The sequence below is a fragment of the Callospermophilus lateralis genome, chromosome 2 (assembly GCF_048772815.1).
Source record: "Callospermophilus lateralis isolate mCalLat2 chromosome 2, mCalLat2.hap1, whole genome shotgun sequence".
NCBI lineage: Eukaryota > Metazoa > Chordata > Mammalia > Rodentia > Sciuridae > Callospermophilus > Callospermophilus lateralis.
The window spans coordinates 73,526,186-73,547,365 of record NC_135306.1 but is presented as its reverse complement, the minus strand read 5'-3'; the positions used below and the strand labels follow the sequence as shown (position 1 = coordinate 73,547,365).

Sequence of the window (21,180 nt, the reverse complement as noted above, 5' to 3'; positions counted from 1 at the left end):
GAAACAATATTTGCTTGGTTGTTTCCATCTAAGTTAGTGATAACCACAGATATGGGAATTTTAATTCATTGTGCACACATACTTTTGAACCCTTGTGTTAGTCTTCACTGCTTCTAGAAGTTAGTGATACGATTACTTGCCCTTTGATTATGCTAGGCTTTGTATTGTTTTCACTTTTTTTCATTCAAGTTCACTGTAATGAACTTAGAATCCACCAAGGAAAAGATTAATCTTGATGTTTAATTTAGCTAAATTACAGAAAAAGAGCTATAAAGGCAAACAGTAGGAAGGGTTCCAGGACCAGCCGTTAGTAGGAAAAGCACTTAGATCTTCAGGGTTTACTTTCCTCAATTCTGAGGCCTTCTCAGGTGCTTCTGTTGAGGCCTCCTGAGAGAGAGAGAGAGAGAGAGAGAGAGAGAGAGAGAGGGAGGGAGGGAGGGAGGACTTGAAGCCACTGTACTCTGGCTTGGCACTACCACTCCTAGTCCTTCCTCCTCTCCCCATCCCTACCTTGTGTACAAAACACAGGAGCCTTTTCAGAGCCCCCTAAGCAGTGAGAAGAGGCCTGTCTGTGATGATTCTCCTGACTTCAGTGCACCATTCTAGGGGAAATATGGAAAATGAAAGTGCCTTTTCTGGGTTAGTCTCTCATACTATTTCAGCAAGTGATTAAAATCTTGACTCTTACTTTTCTTTTGACTTCCTGTTTTAATTCACTGTTGCAACACCTGCCAGCTCGGATTTCCATGGCTATCTTGAGCCCCTGACAATTCATTTCCTTTCCCTATTGCAACCACTGTCCAAATCCTATTCAATTGAATAGAGGTGACTTTTTTCCCTACAGGAACAAGGCCAAGAAGTTTAATTTGTGCATCAGATGCTATAGAATAGCTGCCAAGAGACCAAGATGGAAGTGCCTGGTAGCAGAGACAGTGAGCAATGGTGTTGGGGAGGAAATTTGATTGTTGTCATTTTTCTCCACTGACTCTGTCCCCAGGAGGTTCATTGCCTAAGCACTACTCCTACTTCCCCCCTTTCTACCTTAAGCATCCAATGAGTGTCCAGCATCAGAAACCCTTGCTTTCTGTCCATGCATATATTGGTGATCTGCCTTACCATTTCCAGTTTTGTCCACACTGGCACCCAAAGCCTCATCATTACTAGCCAAGATGGGCTGTGGCAGGAGCCAGGTGTTTGGCTTTGCACTATTAGGTGACTTTTCCTTCACTCACGTTTGAATGGTCACCAGGTCTTGCTACTCTATTTTAACATCCCATCATCATCTTCCTTAGAAGAGAATGAGCAACAATGGAAGTACAGTCATGCACTGCATAACAAATGTTTCATTCCACAAAGGGCATAATATGTCACCTAGTGACATTGTAACTGTTTTTGTATGAGGATGTATGATATTATTAGTATTAGAAAACACCTAATGAGGGGCTGGGGTTGTGGCTCAGTGGTAGAGCAGTCAACCTAGCATGGGTGGGGCACTGGTCCTCAGCACCATATAAAAATAAATAAAAGGTATTGCGTCCAACTAAAAATTTAAAAAACTATAATTCAGGAATATACAAAGATGTATCACAGATCTGGAATAAACTTACCACAACTACCTTGTAAACACTGCAACCTTTCTTCTCTCCAACACTAATATCACTTGAAAACAGTTATCAATGGGGGAACAAGAAACCAAAGGAAAAAAAGAGTAACTCAGTGGTTTGGTAGAAGCAGGGAATTTGGTGCCCTTCACTGGGCTGCTTCGCTCTTCTTATTCTTGCTCTTTTTTTTTTCTCAAGCCCATCCATGTTAGCTCTCAATAAATTTGAGTAAGTCATCTGAAACTTACTTCTTTGGAGTTCACCACTGTGCTTATCATCTTTTTCCCATCTGTTGTTCTTAACAGACCCTTGTTGTTTGAGGGTTCGGTGCCCTCCACAGAACCCTTTCTTGGTGGAGGTTTGGTTTGACCATCATACTACTTACTAGGTGATATACACGCTGCCTGACAACACTTCTGGAAGAGCCTGGTCTTACCTTTCTAAATACTGTTTTACATTTATCCAGTAAACTAAGAGTCAGTCCAACTTCTAAACAGCTTGAGAAATGATCATGTCTCTACAAGAGAAAGCAATTCAGCAGGCCCTGGTGTTAAAACATTTCCTAGAATAATCAGATATTCAGTGGCATTAAAAGGCAGTTTTCAAATAAGTTATATAAAATTTCCTTACAAACATCTGCTTTACTCAAATGTAGCCATTGCCAGTGGAGCAGAGACTTTTTGTTAATGCTTTTGGTTTTACTTTCTTCGTTAAAGTACTACCAACCAGCAAAAAAGTTACATGACTTCTCTACTGATGGTAAAGCTGCAAATTATGAAACCACAAAAGTTGTAATTTAGTGGTAGCATTCAAGTGGTGGGGCTGGGCTTGTGGCTCAGTGGTAGAATGCTCGCCTGGCATGTGCAAGGCCCTGGGTTCGATTCTCTGCACCACATAAAAATAAGTAAATGGATAAATAAAAGTAAAAAAAAAAAAAAAAATGGCCTAAGACAGATGGACAGAAACCAGTTATGTCTGTAACTGATTGAAACTAATAAGTTTATTCAAAATAAAGTTGGAGATTATAATTAGAATTTAAAATCAGATTTGATGACTTTCGTAATAAAACGTAAGCTTGTTGTTTTGAAACTGGAAGTAAACCAGGCATGGTGGAACATCCCTGTAATCCCATTTGATTTGGGAGGTTGAGGCAAGAGGATTACAAGTTCAAACTTAGATTTATGGTCTGGACAAAATTTAGTGGGACCTTATCTCAAAATTTAAAAATTTACAAAGGAGTGGGAATATAGCCTAGTGGTATAATGACCCTGGGTTCAATCCCTAGCACCCAAAAGTGGGATGGGTGGAGGACAGAAGGAAGGAAAAAGGAAGAAATTTAAAAGGAAACAATCAGATGATTGAAAATGAGGCATTTATTAATCCATTTCACACAGACAAGGAGATAAGTGGCAGTCTCTTGTGCTGAAGTTATGTATTTTAAGAGCTTCAAATATAAAACACAAGTGCTTTTTTCCAATTTAAAAATCTAATAATTCGAAAATAAGGCTTACAGTATTTTAAAGTACAGGTTACAAAATGGTGTGCATATACTCTCGTGAACACACCAGGATTATACACTTGGAAAAACTACAAGCAGGATATATAATAAATTTATACAGCAATACATTTACAAAATACAAGCAAACTAAAGGAAGGAATTTTTTTTTTTCCTTGCAGAACCCTTACAACCTGTGGCATTTAAAATTTGTTAGCCTTTCTACTGAGATGCAAATTATATACAACTATATATAGTTGTCTACCCTGGTAGATTCCAACTTTGCTTAACTATGGCTGAAACTTCTCACTTTGTTTTCTTAATGAAGATGTGCTACCTGGCTGTTGACTGAACTATTTGGATTTGATTCATCCAGAGACTAAACTGACAGGAGGCTCCCATCAATTCTGCAAGATGTCTAAACACATCAGCATATACATTTGGATGAAATATTCTAGATAAAAACCAAATGGTGGTTTATTTGGCTATTCTTCAGAAAATTCTATTATTACTTTAAAAGTAGCCTCTTCAAAGTTGGCCTCTTCTGGTCCAAATGTAACTGCATTATACCACATAATGTCGTTTTCAGATGATGTACCATTGATACCAAAAGGGGGTCCTCTGCAGTGCTCCCAGAATGCACAGCAAAGATGAAGAGGGAGCCCAAGCTAACACTAAAACTGGTCTTCTGTCTGTCCTTCTGGGTCCACAGCTAGCCCCCTTAGGGTAATGAGGGGAAGCAGCCCTGAAGTTTTGAGGAGGAATTGTCATCTGGGCAAAGGTGAAGATCCTTTGCCCCTTGAATTCCTGCATGATCCTATTCCAGGTTGGGGCTGATGTATTCCCACAATGCCACATAGTCATAAGTTGGGTTTCTTATTGACAATATATACCTGGGTCTTGCTTTTTTATTCAATTGGCTGTCTTTCAATTAAATATTTAAACTATTTACATTTTCATGTAATTATTGATATGGTTAAATTCAAATCCATTTTGCTCCTTTTCTGCTTGTACCATTTTTTTTTGGTACCTTTTGAATTCAGTGTTTTCCTGATTTCATCCCCACTATTAGCTTATTAGTTCGAACTCTTTATACAAAACAACAAAAAAATACACTCATCAGTGGTTTAGGTAGGGTTTACACATTCAACTTCTTATAGTCTGCCCTCAAATAACAGTATACCACTTTATGTACGGTTATAGAAACCTCACAAAAATCATTCATTTTACTTTTAAGCATAGAGTAACAGAACACATTGGTAATATTTTTGCTTCTGAATAAATTCTTTTAAAGTAATAAAAATGATGAACATGTCTCATGTTTATCATTTTTTCAAAATATTTTTTTAGTTGTCAGTGGACCTTTGTTTTATTTATTTATATGCTGAAGTCAAACCCAGTGTCTCATACATGCTGGGCAAGCACTCTACTACTTAGCTACAATCCCAGCCATTTTTCATAATTTCTAGTATGCGGTATTTTAAAAATATGTTCACAAATTCTTTGTTAATCCCCCCTTCAGAACAGTCTAATTCCCCTTCCCTTGAGTGTGGGCTTGTAGTACTTGACCTTTTTTTTTTTTTTTTTTTTTTTTGCCAGGCGAGCACATTACTGCTTGAGCCACATCCCCAGCCCTGTAGTACTTGACTTTTAATGAATAAATTGGTGGAAAATATGTGATTTCTTTTTTTTTTTTTTTTTGGTGGGGTTCTTTTTTGGAGCTGGGGGTGGAACCCAGGGCTTTGCGAATCGAAGGCAAATGCTTTGCTACTGAGCTACATCCCAGCCCACGTGATTTCTAATTAAAGGACACTGTGGCTTCCACTTTTCTCTAAGACCACTTGTACTGAGAGAAGCCCAACGATAAACAAATAGCCCTGTGAAGAATCCCAAATGGAGAAGAACTTAGGCCTCTTCCAACAGTCATGTGAACTGAATAAGACTGGAGATGGATCCTAGGACCTTGTTGAGTTTTCATATGACTACAACCACACCAACATGTTGACTTCAACTACAGGGGCATCCCTGAGCCGTTCAGCTGATAGTGAATTCCTACACTATCAAGTTTTAGCATAATTTGCTACAAAACAGTCATTTCCTTATATGCATCCAAGTTTCTATCTGGCATCATACTGCTACCTGAAAAACCTCCTTTATGTCACAGGTCTTTTAGCAATGAATTAGCTCAGCTTTTGTTGTCTTAAGTGCCTAGGTGTATGTGGTTTTGTTTCTGATATTCTGTTTGGGGTTCCTTGAGCTTGTTGGATCTGTGGTTTGGTGTTTTGTCATTATTTCTCAAAAGTTTTTTGTCCATTTAACTCTTCAGATATTCTTTCCCATTCTCTCTTCTAGGACTTTTTAATATGAAGTTTAGACTATTTGTTAGACTATTTGTTATTGTACCATGAACTTTATTGTTCTAGCACAGACTTAGGAAGGCTCTGTGTGTCTTAATCTCAGAAGTGGATTTTTCTTAGCAGTCCTATCCTTTTTCCCGACCTATCAGTGGTTGGATTTCACAGGAATTTCCTGCTTCACCAACAGTCCTATCAAATGATTTTCTACCATTCTCCCTAAAATGAAGGTATTTGCTTCTGCTTTTTCATAGAAATAAAGTATCCTTTGCCTTTGTCCTAGAAATGGGACAGTTTCCACCCCTCGTTCCAAGGCAAAGGAGTTTTGCTTCCACTCCAAAAGCAATATCTGTGTCCTGGGAAAATGTTTGTTGATCCTCCATCAGTGGCTTAAAGCTTTTGCTTATAGCAGAGAATGGTCCAAGGAATCAGGTATGGTTTTGTGCCTACCCCTACCTCAGTAGAAGCTATTCTATGCATTCATGCCTGCCAGAGGTTTCTCCAAAGACTGCTGTGCCCCCAAGTTTCTCCCTGGAGGACCCAGAAAAATGCTTATGAGTGAGTATAAACATCCCTTCTGATTGGGACTTCCAGTTACTCTAAACTGAGTTGCTAACCCCCAATCCACAGGAATGTAAAATTTTTGCAGATTCTCCTTTACAGCTTATAAGGCAGTATACCTCTTTATGCTCTGCCAAACATGAAATATCTTGTGTCCCATTCTCCTTTGAGAGGTTTGTCCCTCTTTAGAATTAAGTTGACTTAATTACCCTGCAATGTCAGTTCTAATAGATGTAAAAAAAAATAATGATTAATAGATTACAAAGAAATAGAGAAAGAAGAACAGAGAAATACAAAATTATTTGTTAAAAGGCAGCTTTGCAAAGAGACATAGTCACTGATATATATGGGGACATCTCTCGAGAGGCTGGAAATAGGGTGAAAGAAAATTTATCTACAAGTTACAGCTTGCTCAAGAGGAGATAATTCCCCCAGGCTTCAAAATTGTATGATCTGACCCAGAGGTTGCTGCTGAGACCAGATGTCATGTTCTTTCATGTGGCATTTCATCTGAGACTGAAGGTATCAATTATAAAGGGTCTGAGATTTTACTCTGCTTTCAAGCTAGGATATTAGCTTGCCAGTTTCCAGAAGACTCCTATGTCAAAGACAAAAGGACCATTTACTGCACACAGTAATAGCAGTAAGCAGAGTATTATTAATTCTATACTAGTTCCTCAGTCCTTAATCTCACAGAACACCTCAAGAGTACCAGGTGATGCCTGCACATGCGTTTTGGTTGTATTACAGGAGAGGAACCCCACACTTTGGAAATCTTAATCATTCATAATGAGCTCCAGAAAGCTTAATCTTATAATGAACAAGCAGTCCTCATGTCTGACTTTCCCTAGTGAAAGACATTATTATACTGGACAATAAACAAACCTGCGCTGTGCTCCTGAAAGATCTCTCTCTCTCTTCCAACTCTGTACCATACAAAACAACTCTAAAAAGCTAATGTTGAATAAATCAGCCAATGCCTCTGCTTACAAGGTATGAAGAAGTGCAAGAAACTCATGGAAATTGTTTCCCAACAGAAGAAGCCAGAAACTCTGTGTATTAATTTCTAATGAAAAAAAAAAAAAAACAACAAAACAAAACCTGTAACCCACAAGATACCAGTAATACCAGTGGTACCAGTGAGATAATTTGAAGTAGCCCAAATGTGTTCCATTTCATTTCATTCTTGTTCCCCAATAACCCACCACATAGGCAACTACTGATAATAGTATCCTTCTGGAAACATTCTGCAATGCTTGTTTCCATACCCATATTGGAAAATGTCACAATTTCTAGGGCACTGGATGTGATACAGAGAAAAGCCTTGCCTCATGCATGTTACATTTTAGATAAGTGTCTTTCAAAGGCCCATGTGCTGGCTTAGTTCCTAGTATGTGGTGTTACTGGAAGGTGGTGAAACTTTCAGGAGGTAGAACCTAGTAGAAGAACGTTAGCGTTCATTGGGGATTATCCCTAAAAAGGAATAGGGGACCCCGGCCCCTTCTGCCGCCCTTTACTTCCCAGTCATCATGAGATGAATATACCTCATCCACCACACAATCCTGCCATGATGTACGGTGCCCTCATAGACCCAAAACAACAAGGCTGGCAAAATAAACCTTACCTCCTATAAGTTGTTTATCTCAATTACTTTCTCATAATTATGAAAAGCTGACCAACACCTCAGCAGTGGGGGCTAAATAGCTAGAGAGTCAATAATGCTCAGATCCAACTGGACAGAAGCAAGATCCAAAAGATTTAAACTTTGTATGTACCTTAACAGCATGCTAGAACAAAGCTCAGGAATATTTTTAGGAATATAAAAATATTTACCACCCAACAAACAAAAATTCACATCCAGTGTATAGTAAAAAATTACCAGATGTGTTACAAAATACAAACCATAAAGAGGAGAAAAATCAATCCATTGAAACCAATCTACAACTGACAATGATTTTTGGATTAGTAGAGAAGAATATTGTAATAGCCTCAGTCTATATCATATGTTCAAAAACATGATCTAGAGAAATAAAAGACAAAGAGACCCAAATTGAACTTCTAGAGATGAAAAGTACATTGTGTAGGATGAAAAATACAGTGCATGGAATCAACAGATTAGGCATGAGAGAAGAAAATAAGTGATTTTTTTAAATGCCATTCATTTTGATTTTTTTATTCTTTTTAGGTACACGACGTAGAGTGTATTTTGACAATTAAAATTATACTTATTTTAATTAGGATCTTACTTTGTTGTTGCACATGATGTGGAGTTTCACTGGTTGGTATTCATATATGAATATAGAAAAGTTTGTCTGATTCATTCTACTATCTTTTCTATTCCCATACCCCTCCTTTCCCTTCATTCCCCTTGTCTAATTCAATGAACTTCTATTCTCCTTCCATCCTTATTGTGTTCGACATCCTTGGCAATTAGAGAAATGCAAATCAAAACTACATTGAGAGTCCATCTCACTCTAGTCAGAAAGGCCATTATCAAAGAATACAAGTAACAATAAATGTTGGTGAGGATGTGGGAAAAAGGTTCATTCATACATTGCTGGTGGGAATGCAAACTGGTGTAATCATTCTGGAAAGCAGTATGTAGATTCCTCAGGAAACTTGGATTGGAACCACTATTTGACCCAGTTATCCCACTCCTTGGTGTATACCCAAAGGACATAAAATCAGCATGCTACAGTGATGGCAACATCAATGTTTATAGAAGCTCAAAAATTCTCAAATTGGTCTAAAGTTTCAGTGCAATTATTCACAATAGCTTAGCTATGGAACCAACCTAGGTGCCCTTCAACAGATGGATGAAAAAAATGTGGTATAAGTACATAATGGAATATTACTCCGCCTTAAAGAAGAATGAAATTATGGTATTTGCCAGTAAATGGATGGAACTGGAGACTATCATCCAAGTGAAATAAACCAATACCCCCCCAAAACAAAGTCCGAATGTTCTCTCTGATATGTGGATATTGACACACAATAAGGGTGGGGGGAAGGATAGAAGTTCATTTAATTAGACAAAGGGAAATGAAAGGAAGGAAAAGGTAATGGGAATAGGAAAGACAGCATAATGTATCTGATATAACTTTCCTATGTTCATATATGAATGCACCACCATTGAAACTCCACATCATGTACATCCGCAAGAATGGGATCCTAATTAGAATAAGTTGTACTCTATATATGTCTAATATATCAGAATACATTCTACTGTCTACATATCTAAAAAGAACAAAAATTGTGAAAAAAAATGAATCTGGGTGCTAGGGATATAGGTCAGTGGTAGAGTACCCACCTAGCATGTATCAAGGCCCTGGGGACCATCCCCAGCAGTGCAAAAAAAAAGGTTCATGCAGACTAGAGGGATAAGAAAGTGCTTCATTTTTACATGGAATGGTACAATGTCAACTTTAAGCAGACTGCAAAAAGTTAAAGACATAACATTTTTAGAGCAATCACTGCAGATTAATTCAGTGAATAAACTGCATATTAATTCCTTGAATAAGTGGTTCTGGTGCTATTTATAACTAAGGGTAAAATAACTTAAAATTCTACTTTCAGAGTCTTTTAAGAACCTAGAGCAGCAACAATAACTCAGAAAATGTCATTTAGAGGAGGGGAAAAGGGTACTATCTACAAAATTTATTATAAGGTGCCTAGGAACAAACCTAAAAAGAATGTGTAAGCTTTTTTATGGTGAGAATTATAAAACTCTGCTAAAGACATTTAGAAATTTAAATAATTAGAGCTATATAATGTTCCTGAATAGGGAAGGGCCACTGTATCATAAAGAAAATTCTCCCCAAATTGATCCAAAGTTTTAGTGCCATTATAATTAAAATTCTAAAGGGAGTATTAATTCTAAAAGGGAATGTAATTACAGAAAGTAAATGTGTGGTTACGGATAGGGCAAGGGTTTCAGGGAAGGAGGGAGAAATTACAAATGTCAAGAGAAGATTTTTAGAGTGATATGTATATTGTTTATGGTTTCACAGGTGTATTCATATGTCAAGTGGTACACTTTAAATAGATGAAGTTCACTATATGTCAGACTTCAATAAAGCTGTTTTTTTAAGTCAACAAAATAAAAAAAGGGTTTTAGAAACATATACAGATGTACATCTGTATTATAAATTACAAATAAAAAGTAAAAGAATGATAACTCAAAAAGAGAATTAGTTGGAGTGAGGGAAAGAGTGCTACTGTGAGAAAGGCACCACAGGCAGCTTGTCATGTTCTGGTATTGGTATGACTCTATTTCTGACACTGAGCCCTGGCTGTCTTAGTATCTTTCTTTAAGTTACATGCATATTTTATACAATCTATTGCATAATATTGATAAATTTCACAATTTTAAAAAAGAGAAGGTCAGGGGATAGGAACACAATAAACAATTAGCTTAACTACGTTCAATTGTTCCTAGAGCTGAGTTCCCTTCAAACCTTTTAAACCGACAGCTAGGATTAAGCTCTTTCATTTGATCTGGATCACTAGTTTGAAAATGGCAAACTTTTTATCAAAGAAGAGACAAGAAAAATCAAACAAAACCTATTGCTTACTACCCTAAACATACCGCATTTCTGCTAATAAGTAAACAATCACTCTAACCTTTCACAACCCCCTGTTGTGGTAGGCACAAGTAGTAATTAATATTTAGGCAGTACCTACAACCTGGCATAGAATTATCTTTGCACACATTTTTTTCCCCATAAGATTATAAATTCCTCTGCTGGGTACAGTGGCCCATGCCTGTAATCCCTGCTACACCAGGAAGCTGAGGCAGGAGGATCTCAAGTTTGAGGCCAGCCTTGCAATTTAGCAAGACCCTAAAGAAAAATGGTTGAGGATGAAGCACGATAGAGTGATAGAGAGCCTTTGGGTTCAATCCCAATTATGGGGATTATAAATTTCTCCCTTCAAAGCTGTTAATGTTTCGTTTTCTTCCATCCATTTTTTTTGTTGTTGTTGTTTACTTGTACTGTCTATCAAACTAATGAAATTAAAATATTAAGGCAAATATATTGCGGTTGTTTCCATGTAACTTTGCCTGACAATATACAATTTTGCTGTTAATGGTTTTGCAATCCCAGTCTGACCATAGCAGAGAAGGCAGGGACCTAAGGCTTCCAACAAAATAAGAACAAATCTTAGGTTTCAGTTGGAAGAAAGGAGCTAAGCTGTGCTCCTGGCTTGGTTCTTGCCAATTATTCAGCTGTTTGGGATGAGCTGCACATCTTGTCGGCCACTTCAAGTTTTTAATCAAGAGATCTTGGAAGAATGGTGCCGACTTCACTTTCTACAGCAGGTATCTTAGAACACTGTTTTGGATTCTTTGCATGTTAGTTTTTAATACTTCCTTGGGCCCGTACGCCTTGTGAAGCCTCTTAACGCTAGAGTATTTGGCATCTGCATAACCTGCGTCCTAACCTCCAGGCGCCGTCCCGCGGTCACTGACACAAGGAAGGGAATCCTACTAACACATACATTCGGAAGGTCTTAAATTTCCTGTAAGAGGGTGTAGAATGTAAGGCGCAGCCCGGAGTCTTACAACCGCTATCCCACGCCTGAGAGAAGGTCACGCCCCCTGCAGACAACTACACCGTGTTTTAATCGGCCCGCCGCCGCCTTCCCGCCTCCCTCCGGGACGCGCACTTCCGGCCGCGAGGGTGTTCGGGAGCGCGCGCAGCGAGCCTCCACCAACCAGAGGCCGCGTCTGGTCGGCCCGAGTGCGCGCGCGCACATTCGTGCGCAGGTTCGAATCTCCGCCGCTTCGCGGTTGCTGCCCAACGTCCGGGTCGCACCTCTGAGGCGGCTAAGGCCGCGCAAGAGGGCGACGCTCGACTCTACCCGGGCTGCCCCGCCCCCTTCCCCTCGCCACCTTTCAGACGCAGCATAATCCGGGTCGGCCTCGCCCTCCCTCGCGCGTCCCGCGCTCCGCCCTGCGACTATCGGCGCTGGGTCCCGCGCCAGGCCGTCTCCGCCCGAACCCTTAGGCCCATGGCCAAGCGGCGTGCGGCTGAGCCGCTGACGTTCCACGTGCCTTGGAAGCGGCTCCTGCTCTGCGACTTCACGGAGGAGCCGCCGCCGGCGTCGCCGATTTGGATCCCGCCGTCGGGGCCCTCGCATCCTGGGCTACCGCGAAAGCGCAAAATCGACGCAGGGGCCATGTCAGAGCCTTCGGCTTCGCCCAGCAAGCGCCGCGACAGCGGGGACAGCAGCGCCCCGAGCGGCGGGGAGCGTGAGGGCCGCGGCCTGGAGACGGGCGAGCCACCGCTGTCGCTGCTGCCGGGAGGGCCCCGGGGGCCAGGGGAGGAGCCCCGGGATGTCCAGCCCCCGGGGGGCGGTGGTGACGACGGGGCGGGGCGCACAGGGCCCCCGCGGGAAGACTGGGGGTCCGCACCGCTCCAGGTAGGGGTTGGGGGATGGTGGGAGAAGGGCTTCCCCTTTTCCTAGCCACTGCGCGCCCAGAAAGGAACGGATCCCCCACCCTCAAGTTGGGTCCGTTAACACCCCCTAAAAGGCAAAAAGCCGGGTCCCGGGCAGCACGCGGCGCCCAAAGCCCACCTTGGCAGTATTGGAGGAGTCTGAGAGGAACACTGGTAGACCAGGTGGAGGTAGTATCTGCCAGGGCACTGTGCAGATGTGGAAGCGTGGGCCTGGGCAGGCTGTAGACATTGACTGAACCGAGGGGTGCAGCTCAACGACAAACGTCAGGGAAAGGGAGGGCTCGCCCTCGTAGGGTTAACCAGGAAGAGAATCCGTGACCGGAGGGAGAGTGGTCGGCTGGGAGCCATCTGTTAATTGGGCATATTGGAGGCTTGGTACAGCCCTTTGGGCTGAGAGGAAGTCCTTTTGTGTCTTTGGGAAAGCCCTTCTCTAACTGTTCAGTGTTAAACCCCATCATATGAAGACGGATTGTTGACATTTATGCATCAAAGTAAAGCACTTATGAGAATCACGGGGAAGTTTTCCCTTTTTCGCTTCCCTGCATCTAAGAATCCTTAAAAGATCTGATTTGTCCAGATAGCCCAGCCTCTAGTTGTGTGATCCTATGAAATACTAGAAATGTGACTAGTTCAAAACAATATGTGCTGCTATACGTGCAACACATGAGATTTTGAAGATTTAGTAAGAAAAAGGTAAACTATTGATTACTCAAACAATTTATATGCTATTAAAGTATATTAACTTCATCTTTTTCTTTTTTAGTATAACTATTAGAAAATGCTAATTTTATGGCTCATGTTATATGTTGGGAACTTTGATCTAGGAATTTAGGAATTTGCTTTTTCCTAGTTCTGGGATGACTTACTAGGGGAGTTGTCCACGGTGGAAGAATCAAGTTTAGTTGAAGACTGGAATTCATCAGTCTTCAACCACTACAGTATAGTATCCACTCAACTTTGTTCTATGGCTTAAATGTTTTGTGACAGAGTTGATTAACTACCTTGCAGGATTTTTAAAAAAATGCATTTCCTTTGTTCAAATTTTATAGTTAGAAAAGATTATTTTTTCCTGTGAGAGAAATTATCTTTTAGATGTAATCTCTATGATAACCATTTCTGTATGAAATTAGAAATTATAAGTACTTCTACTTCAATTTTCTTGGAATTTAGAATAAACATCAGCCTTATTTAGGCTTTTTTCTTCAAAATGCTTTTAGATGTTCAGAATCACCTTCCTTAAAACAATGAGTCATCCAGACCTGTTGGTTATGGAGATAGGTTCTTTGTAGTTAAAAATCATACTCTTCAGTTGGTTGTTGGGACCTCACCCATATGAAGGCTTGTCTTTCCTACCACAATGTGGTATGTGTCATATGCCATAGAACTGATAAGAGGGAAATACGAAAATAACAGGCAAAAAAGTAGAGTGACATAAAGACACTTGCTTAGAATCTCCTAGAAACAGCTAGTTGTGTTACACAATTAACTAGATCAGGCAGTGCTCAATTTCCATTAGTTGCTGCAAGCTCATGGAAGGAAGAAGTTTGGCTCTTGGGATTTCTTCTTCACTGAGACTGGTCTCCTGTCGGTTTTTCTTTGAACAAAAACCTGGAACACTCAAATTCCTTCGTTTTGTTAAGTCTCTTCCTTAGGCTGCATCTCTTATGCAAATCTAAGAGATGGATGTGCTTTTTTCTGCCTCCCTCTTAACTTTTTGCTTCCAAAGATCCAGGCTTATTGTTTTAAAGGTATTATAGCTTATTACAAGGGAAAATAGCAAAAAACATGGAGATGGAAAAAGCTTGTTCAGTTCAATGTAATAACTGCCTGGTTTCTGTTGGTGAGAATAAAGCTTAAGTTCCTATCCTCACCCCTGGGGTCTCATTCAGAAAATACTACTTCATATACCTTCTTTCTAAATCAAAAATGCAGTACCAGCAGAATAGGGTACTTCTTTGATGGGGGCGGGGGGGGGTAGGGTACTGGCAATTGAACCCAGGGACATTTTGCCACTGAACTACATTCCCAGATCTTATTAATTTTGAGACAGGGTCTCCCTAATTTGCTTTGTGTGTTATTGAGTTTCTGGGGCTGGTCTCAAACCTCTGTCCTCCTGCCTTGGCTTCCTGAGTTCCTGGGATTACAGGCATGGGTCACTGTGTGCAACAAGGTACTTCTTTTCTGTGCTGAAACCTTAGAATATTTCCTACATTGGTTTCAGATATAGTTTTTATTGGAGAACTTAAAAAGTCAGATATTAAGTATACACATTTTTCATATTAGTGTCATTTTAGGCAAATTCATTGCTCTATCAGTGTTGATTATTATAGCTGTTTTAACAGTAAGCGAATGTTTCACTAAGGAGAAGGTGATTAATGTTTTATATTCATTTTGGGAATGTAATACCTAGCAGTATTGAGCAATAACTGGGCTACCCTTAAATTCCCACAATAGTCCTACTCCAAAGTTACCAGTGAAATCAAGTTCAGAGTTATCCAAACCCAGGTCTGTCTGGTGGCAAAGTTTGTGCTTTTATCCTCTAGGTTCTACTGATGTCAACAAAGCCCCCCCACCCTTTTTAATCTATGCTTATAAGTTGATAATTTTAACAATGGATTTTCCAAAAGAGAACTAGAACTTTAACCTCATTTGTTTATTGAAGTGAAAGTTTATAAATTTTTGACTTGTTACATCTTTTTTCCCAATATTAAGAAATTCCCCAAAGGCTTGATTCTTTAAGCCTTAAATTTTAAGGCACAGAATGAACTTCCCTCTGAGACTTTCTTGTAAACTTGTGCTCTTCAGTACAATCATCCTTAAATATCCATAGCCAACAAGCATTGGAAGTGTGGCTGGGCTGAATAGTGCTGGAAGTATAAAATGCATGCCAGGTTTGAAAACCTAGAAAGGATGTATTATATTAACTTAAAAAATATTGGGTATGTTAATGTTTTAGATATATTAAGTGAAATAAGATGTTAAGGTAGCTGGGCACAGTGGTGCCTGCCTATAATCCCAGCATTTTGGGCAGCTGAGTCAGGAGGATCACAAGTTCAAGGCCAACAGCAACTTAGTTCTTGTCACAAAATAAAAAATAAAATGGACTGGGAATGTATTTTAGTAGTAAAGCACCCCTGAGCTTAATTCCCAGTACCAAAAATATTATAAAAAAGTTATTTAGATTATTTCCTCTGGTTCTTTCTTTTTTGGCTTTGGTTACTAGAAAATTTTAAAGTACATATGTAATTCCCATGATATTTTTGTTAAGACAGTGCTGCTATAACAAATATAAACTTGAAATAAAAGCACAACATAGTAGAATATATTTGGATATTGATCTGAGAATGGTGTTAATTTTTAGAATTATGACCTCATAAGCCTTCATGTAATTCCAGTGCCACTTTCTTTATACAGAGTATTTTGGGGATGCTTAAAATTCTGTGCCAATTTTTAACTTCAATTACTTGGATTAATTTTTTTGTCATTTAGAGTAAGCTGTTAAATTTTTAAGAGGCCATCACTCATTGGGATTGATAAATTTTGATATATTGATTTAAAAGTGATACCTTCTATGAAAGGACATCTTTAATGATCAACTTAACATTTTCTTTCTGTTCACCGTCTTTATATCCTACACTGCTTTAAAACACCAAACCTCACAATAAAGACCAAAACTAAGTTATAAGGGTGTGTGTGTATATATAAAATCTTATTTTTCTTATTAAATTTAAAATTTAAGATCATTTTTAGACATTTGATGGGGGTACCAGAGATTGAACCCAGGGGTGCTTAACCACTGAACCACATTCCCAGCCCTCTTTTTTTTTTATATTTTATTTAGAGACAGGGTCTCGATGAGTTGCTTAGGGTCTTGCTAAGTTGCTGAGGCTGGCTTTGAACTTTGATCCCCCTGCTGCAGCCTCCTGAGCTGCTGGGATTACAGGCATGCACTGCTGCACCCTGCCAAGCATTTTCTTTGGATGAAAAATTAGAAAATTCTAGAAAGCTATTTGTGGGTGAAATTTTTTAAAATTTACACTATTAGCAAATACTTTCACAACCCATAAATATTAAAATGTGCAGATTTAATTGAATACATGAAGTATTTTCATTAGACAAAATTTGAAATGCATACATTTAAAATGCAAAGTGAAATACTACAAGGTCTATTGAGTTTGCTTTTTTAAAACAAGGAAATTTGTTTCTTGTGGGGGAAACCTTCTGAGTTACTGGTGTATTTTTGTCTCTTTTTCTTAAAGCACAATGAAGAATTTTGGCAGTATAATACTTTCCAGTACTGGAGAAATCCTTTACCACCTATTGATCTGTCAGACATCGAAGATGTGAGTGAAAACAACCAGTCAGAAGCAACACTTGAGGGCAAGAATGAAGTGGTTGAGATTGACATGGAGTCCTGACATAAAGAGCTGAAGAAATGGGATTTCCTGAATTTGAGGAGACATCTCTAAGTGAATTCATGTATTTTTTAGGAAAAAGTTGTTTTCCATACTTGATGTAGTATCATTTCCAAACCTGAAAAGTGAGGAAAGGTTGTTTTGAAGATAAATGCCTGTAGTTACTACTGACCTACTAATAGGGATTTGTCAACAATATAGGAGAGTGGTAGGCAAAATATTTATGTATATATTTTTAAAGAAGCAAGTTTTGTTTAGGTTCTGACTTTTAAGAAACTGATCTTACAAAAAAGGATTCTAGAAGTTTTAGGAATGCATGGAAAATACTCAAATCTTTCTGTCATCTGCACCAAAATTTTGTGGCTCATGAATATCATTTTATAATAACTTATTAATAAAATAATTTCTAATACATCTTACTGACTCTTCTTAGTTGAACAAATAACTGACTTGAACATCTATGCAAACTTAAAATGTGGGGATTCTTTGAAAGCTAGTATTGTTTTTAAAGTTTTGTAAAATTGAAAAGTAGTGAGAATTTCAATTTGGGTTTAAATAACTTCCAGTATTTGATATTTGTTGGACTCTACTATGGTTAATCAAAAATGGATAAAGAAAAGTGAAAAGTAAGTCAGCGCCTGGTCACCTCCTCCTTTTCCAATATAAAAGGAAAGAAATTTATCATGACCACTTTGTTGGTTTTGAATTGATTTGAGGGCATGGTTTTTTATTGCTTATTACTTTAGACCTATAGTTCTCAACACTGACAGCACTTAACAAATCTTTGCCTGGGCCCCATTTTAGAGATTTTCAATTATTCTGAGGTGGGCCTTAGATATTACTATTTTTTTAAACACAACTTTCTTTCCTCCATTTAATGTGCAGACAGGGTTGAGAACCACTAGATCAATGTTAGTATTCCTGTTTAAAGGAAATTACTAATTTGAACTGAAGCAATGCCTGTTAATTAGCTTTGTTTTTATTATTCTCCATTGATGACTTTGTCACAAGTAATTTATAGTGTTGCTGTCACTTTTCATTGTTAAAAAAATAAAGCAATTTGTTTTGTAGTTAAGTATCAATGACTAATTAACATTTGTACTGCATCCAGAATGTTGGCTTTGTAATTTAGTAACTTGTCCTTACTTGTATATTTTTTTGTTGGTGATGACAGTAAATCCAAAATTCAGAAAAGGTAGTAAATGCTAGAGGGGAAATTTTTGACATTTTGTATGTACTGCAATATGTAAATATGGGTTGACAATAAGAACAGAAGACAATATCTGTCATTGTGGTTAGAAATGGTTTTAAAGACTGTACTGCCACTTTCTACCTATGTAGCATTAAACAAGTTATTTTTCATCTCTAAGCCTCAGGTTTCTAACCTGTAAAATGAGAAATAATAAATAGTATCTACCTCGTACAGCTTATTGTCAAGCAGTGTTCTAAGTACTTTCCATGAATCATCTTGTTTGATTTTCAACCTTATCTTAAGGTAGGTTGAAAAGATCATTAGAATAATGGTAGTTTGTTCATTTCATGTATACTGTTATTCAAAGTTTGGTAAGAAGTGAAATTGTGGAAAAAAATAAAACGGGAAGATTTTTTCCCTTTTGTTTTAACTCTGAGTATAGGAAAATGTATCTATTTTGCCAACTATTGTATTCCTAATGCTCAAAACGGTGTCAGGCACACAGTAGACCATATTATTCTATTAGCAAATGGACTTTCTTCTCTGTTAATATAAAGTGTTGCCAATAAGTTTGCTTCTTTGAATATATCTTACAAAACTAGGTTATTTGCCCAAAGATGTGTATATAAAAAGTTTTGGTTTTTTTTGTTTTTTTTTGGTCAGGAGAGATCAAATAGTAAAGTGTTAAAAATAATCTAAATTCTGCATGATGGTAGGAAAAAAATCCCTATGATGGAATTCTGTCATTTGAAATGTATTGACTGGAAAGAGCTTCAAGAAGTATTTTGTAGATGATAAGAACAATTTCAGAGTAATACATAGTGAATTCATTAAAATATGCACACAAAATAAGACAGAAGGTACATAGCAAATTATGGATAATCTAGAAAAAAATTGACATTTCTGAGAAGGATAATGGGATAGGGAGTACTTTCACATTTCTATAAACTTTTGTGCCATTTTAGCAGCTTTGTTGACTTGTGATTAATATGCAATTCACCCGTTTGAAGTGTATAACCCAATGGCTCTTAGTATATTTACAGGTATCTAACCATTAGGGTCAATTCTAGAGCATTTTCATCACATAATAAACTTTTATAACCATTAGTAGCCATTCCACATACCTTCCAGCTCCACTTGTTGGCCCAAGGCAATTACCTACTTTCTATATTTTCAAATTGTTTTTATGGCTAAATGGAGTCCTGTTGTATATATATGGTTGATTTTTATATCTTCTATTTTTGTGAATAGTGCTACAATAAACACAAGACTGTAGATATCATTAGCATACTGATGATTTTTCCTTTGGATATCTAACCAGTAGTGGGATTGCTAGAACATAAGATAGTTCAATTTTTTTTCCACATTTTTTATTGGTGCATAATAGTTGTACATAATAGTGGAATTTGTTGTTGCATACTTGTACATACATATTATATAATGTATACAATATCATTCTCCAGTATTTCCTCTTTTCCCTCCAATTCTCTCTCACTCTGGTCTCTTGTACTTTAATCTCCCATTTTTATGAGATCCCTCCCCCATTTTACTTCTCCTTTTTCTTCTTTAGTGTCCACATGAGAAAACATATGACCCTTGACCTGAGTTTGCTTAATGTTCTAAAGTTTATCCATTTTCCTGCAAAAAGCCATAATTTTTATAATTTTTTAGTTGTATATGGGCACATTACTTTTATTTATTTATTTTATGTGGTACTGAGGTTCAAACCCAGTGCCTCACACATGCAAGGCAAGTGCTCTACCACTGAGCTACAATCCCAGCCCCATAATTTCATTCTTTATAGCTGAATAAAACTATTGTGTATATATACCACATGTTCTTCATGCATTGATGGACACCTAGGCAGTTTCAATAGTTTGTTATGAATTGCTGCACTGAACACAGGTGTGCCTCTATCACTATAGAATGATGACTTCAAGTTTTTAGGATAAATACTGAGGATTGGTATAACTGGGTCGTATGGTGGTTCTATTCCTAGTCTTTTCAGGAAACTCCATACTGGTTTCCATAGTGGTTATACATAATGTACAGTCCCACCAGAAATGTAATAAATGTCTCTTTCTCTATATCATCTTCAGCATTTATTATTGTTTGTATTCTTGATGGCTGCCATTCTGACTGGAATGAAATGAAATCTCAGGGTAGGGTAGATTTGATTTGCATTCCCTTATTTGCCAATGATGTTGAATATTTTTTCATATATTTGTTGGACATTTGTATTGTTTTGAGAGGTGTTTGTTTCATTCATTTGCTCATTTGTTAAATTTTTTTTAGTTCTTTATATATTCTGGGTATTAAAACTCTCCCTGAAGAGTAGCTAGGAATGATTTTTCTACCATTCTGTAAGGGTTCTCTTCACATTAGTGTAGTTCTTCCCTTTGCTAGTTTTCACTTTTTAAAAATTTTATCTTCATGGAATATTTTGTTGAGCTTTTAAATTTGATGCCATCCCATTTATTAACTCTTGGCATTTCCTGGGCTTTACAGGAAGTCAACCTATTTGTTGGAATGTTTTCTTACAGAAATTATATAGTTTCTGGTCTAAAGCATAGGTATTTGATTTTGTTGTTGTTGTTGTAGGTGGACACAATATATTTACTTTTATGTGGTGCTGAGGATCAAACTCAGTGCCTCACATATACCAGGCGAGTGCTGTACCACTGAGCCAAGCCACAGCCCTGGTATTTGATCCATTTTGAGTTGAATTTTGTGCAGGGTGAGAGATAAGAGTCTAGTCTTCTCCTTCCACATATGGATAACCAGTTTCCCAGCATCATTTGTTTAAAAGACTGACTTTTCTCCAATGTGTGTTTTGGGCCCTTTCATCAAGGATTAGATGACTGTATCTAAGTGGGTTTGTCTCCGTGTCTTCTAATGTACCATTGGTCTGTATGTCTGGTTTTATGGTAGTGCAATGCAATTTTTGTTCTTTATTTTTCCATTACTTTTTTAAGAATTTGAAGTCATGCAGACTGTGTTTCCTGCATGATTTATTACATTTATTACATTAGAAATCAACCACCTAAAGATATACAGACCCATCCCAACATGTCAACTATTTCAAAATTAAATGGTACAAT

The 21,180-nt window shown here is 38.0% G+C and overlaps 1 protein-coding gene across 1 annotated transcript; it reads left to right on the top strand.

Annotated features, from left to right (window-relative positions):
* The first annotated feature begins 11,791 nt into the window (after positions 1 to 11,791).
* C2H9orf40 (chromosome 2 C9orf40 homolog) lies at positions 11,792 to 18,687 on the top strand. Its single transcript, XM_076843495.2, has 2 exons — positions 11,792 to 12,434; positions 16,732 to 18,687. Exons 1-2 carry the CDS (start codon positions 12,024 to 12,026, stop codon positions 16,888 to 16,890), a joined length of 570 nt encoding a protein of 189 aa, XP_076699610.1. The 5' UTR covers positions 11,792 to 12,023; the 3' UTR covers positions 16,891 to 18,687.
* The last annotated feature ends 2,493 nt before the right edge of the window (positions 18,688 to 21,180 follow it).

Bases quoted from the DNA above. Each gene is read 5' to 3' on its own strand.
- C2H9orf40 (XM_076843495.2), top strand. From the start codon at position 12,024: ATGGCCAAGCGGCGTGCGGCTGAGCCGCTGACGTTCCACGTGCCTTGG. The intron at 12,435-16,731 runs GTAGGGGTTGGG...TTTTTCTTAAAG, and splicing joins GGGGGTCCGCACCGCTCCAG to CACAATGAAGAATTTTGGCA.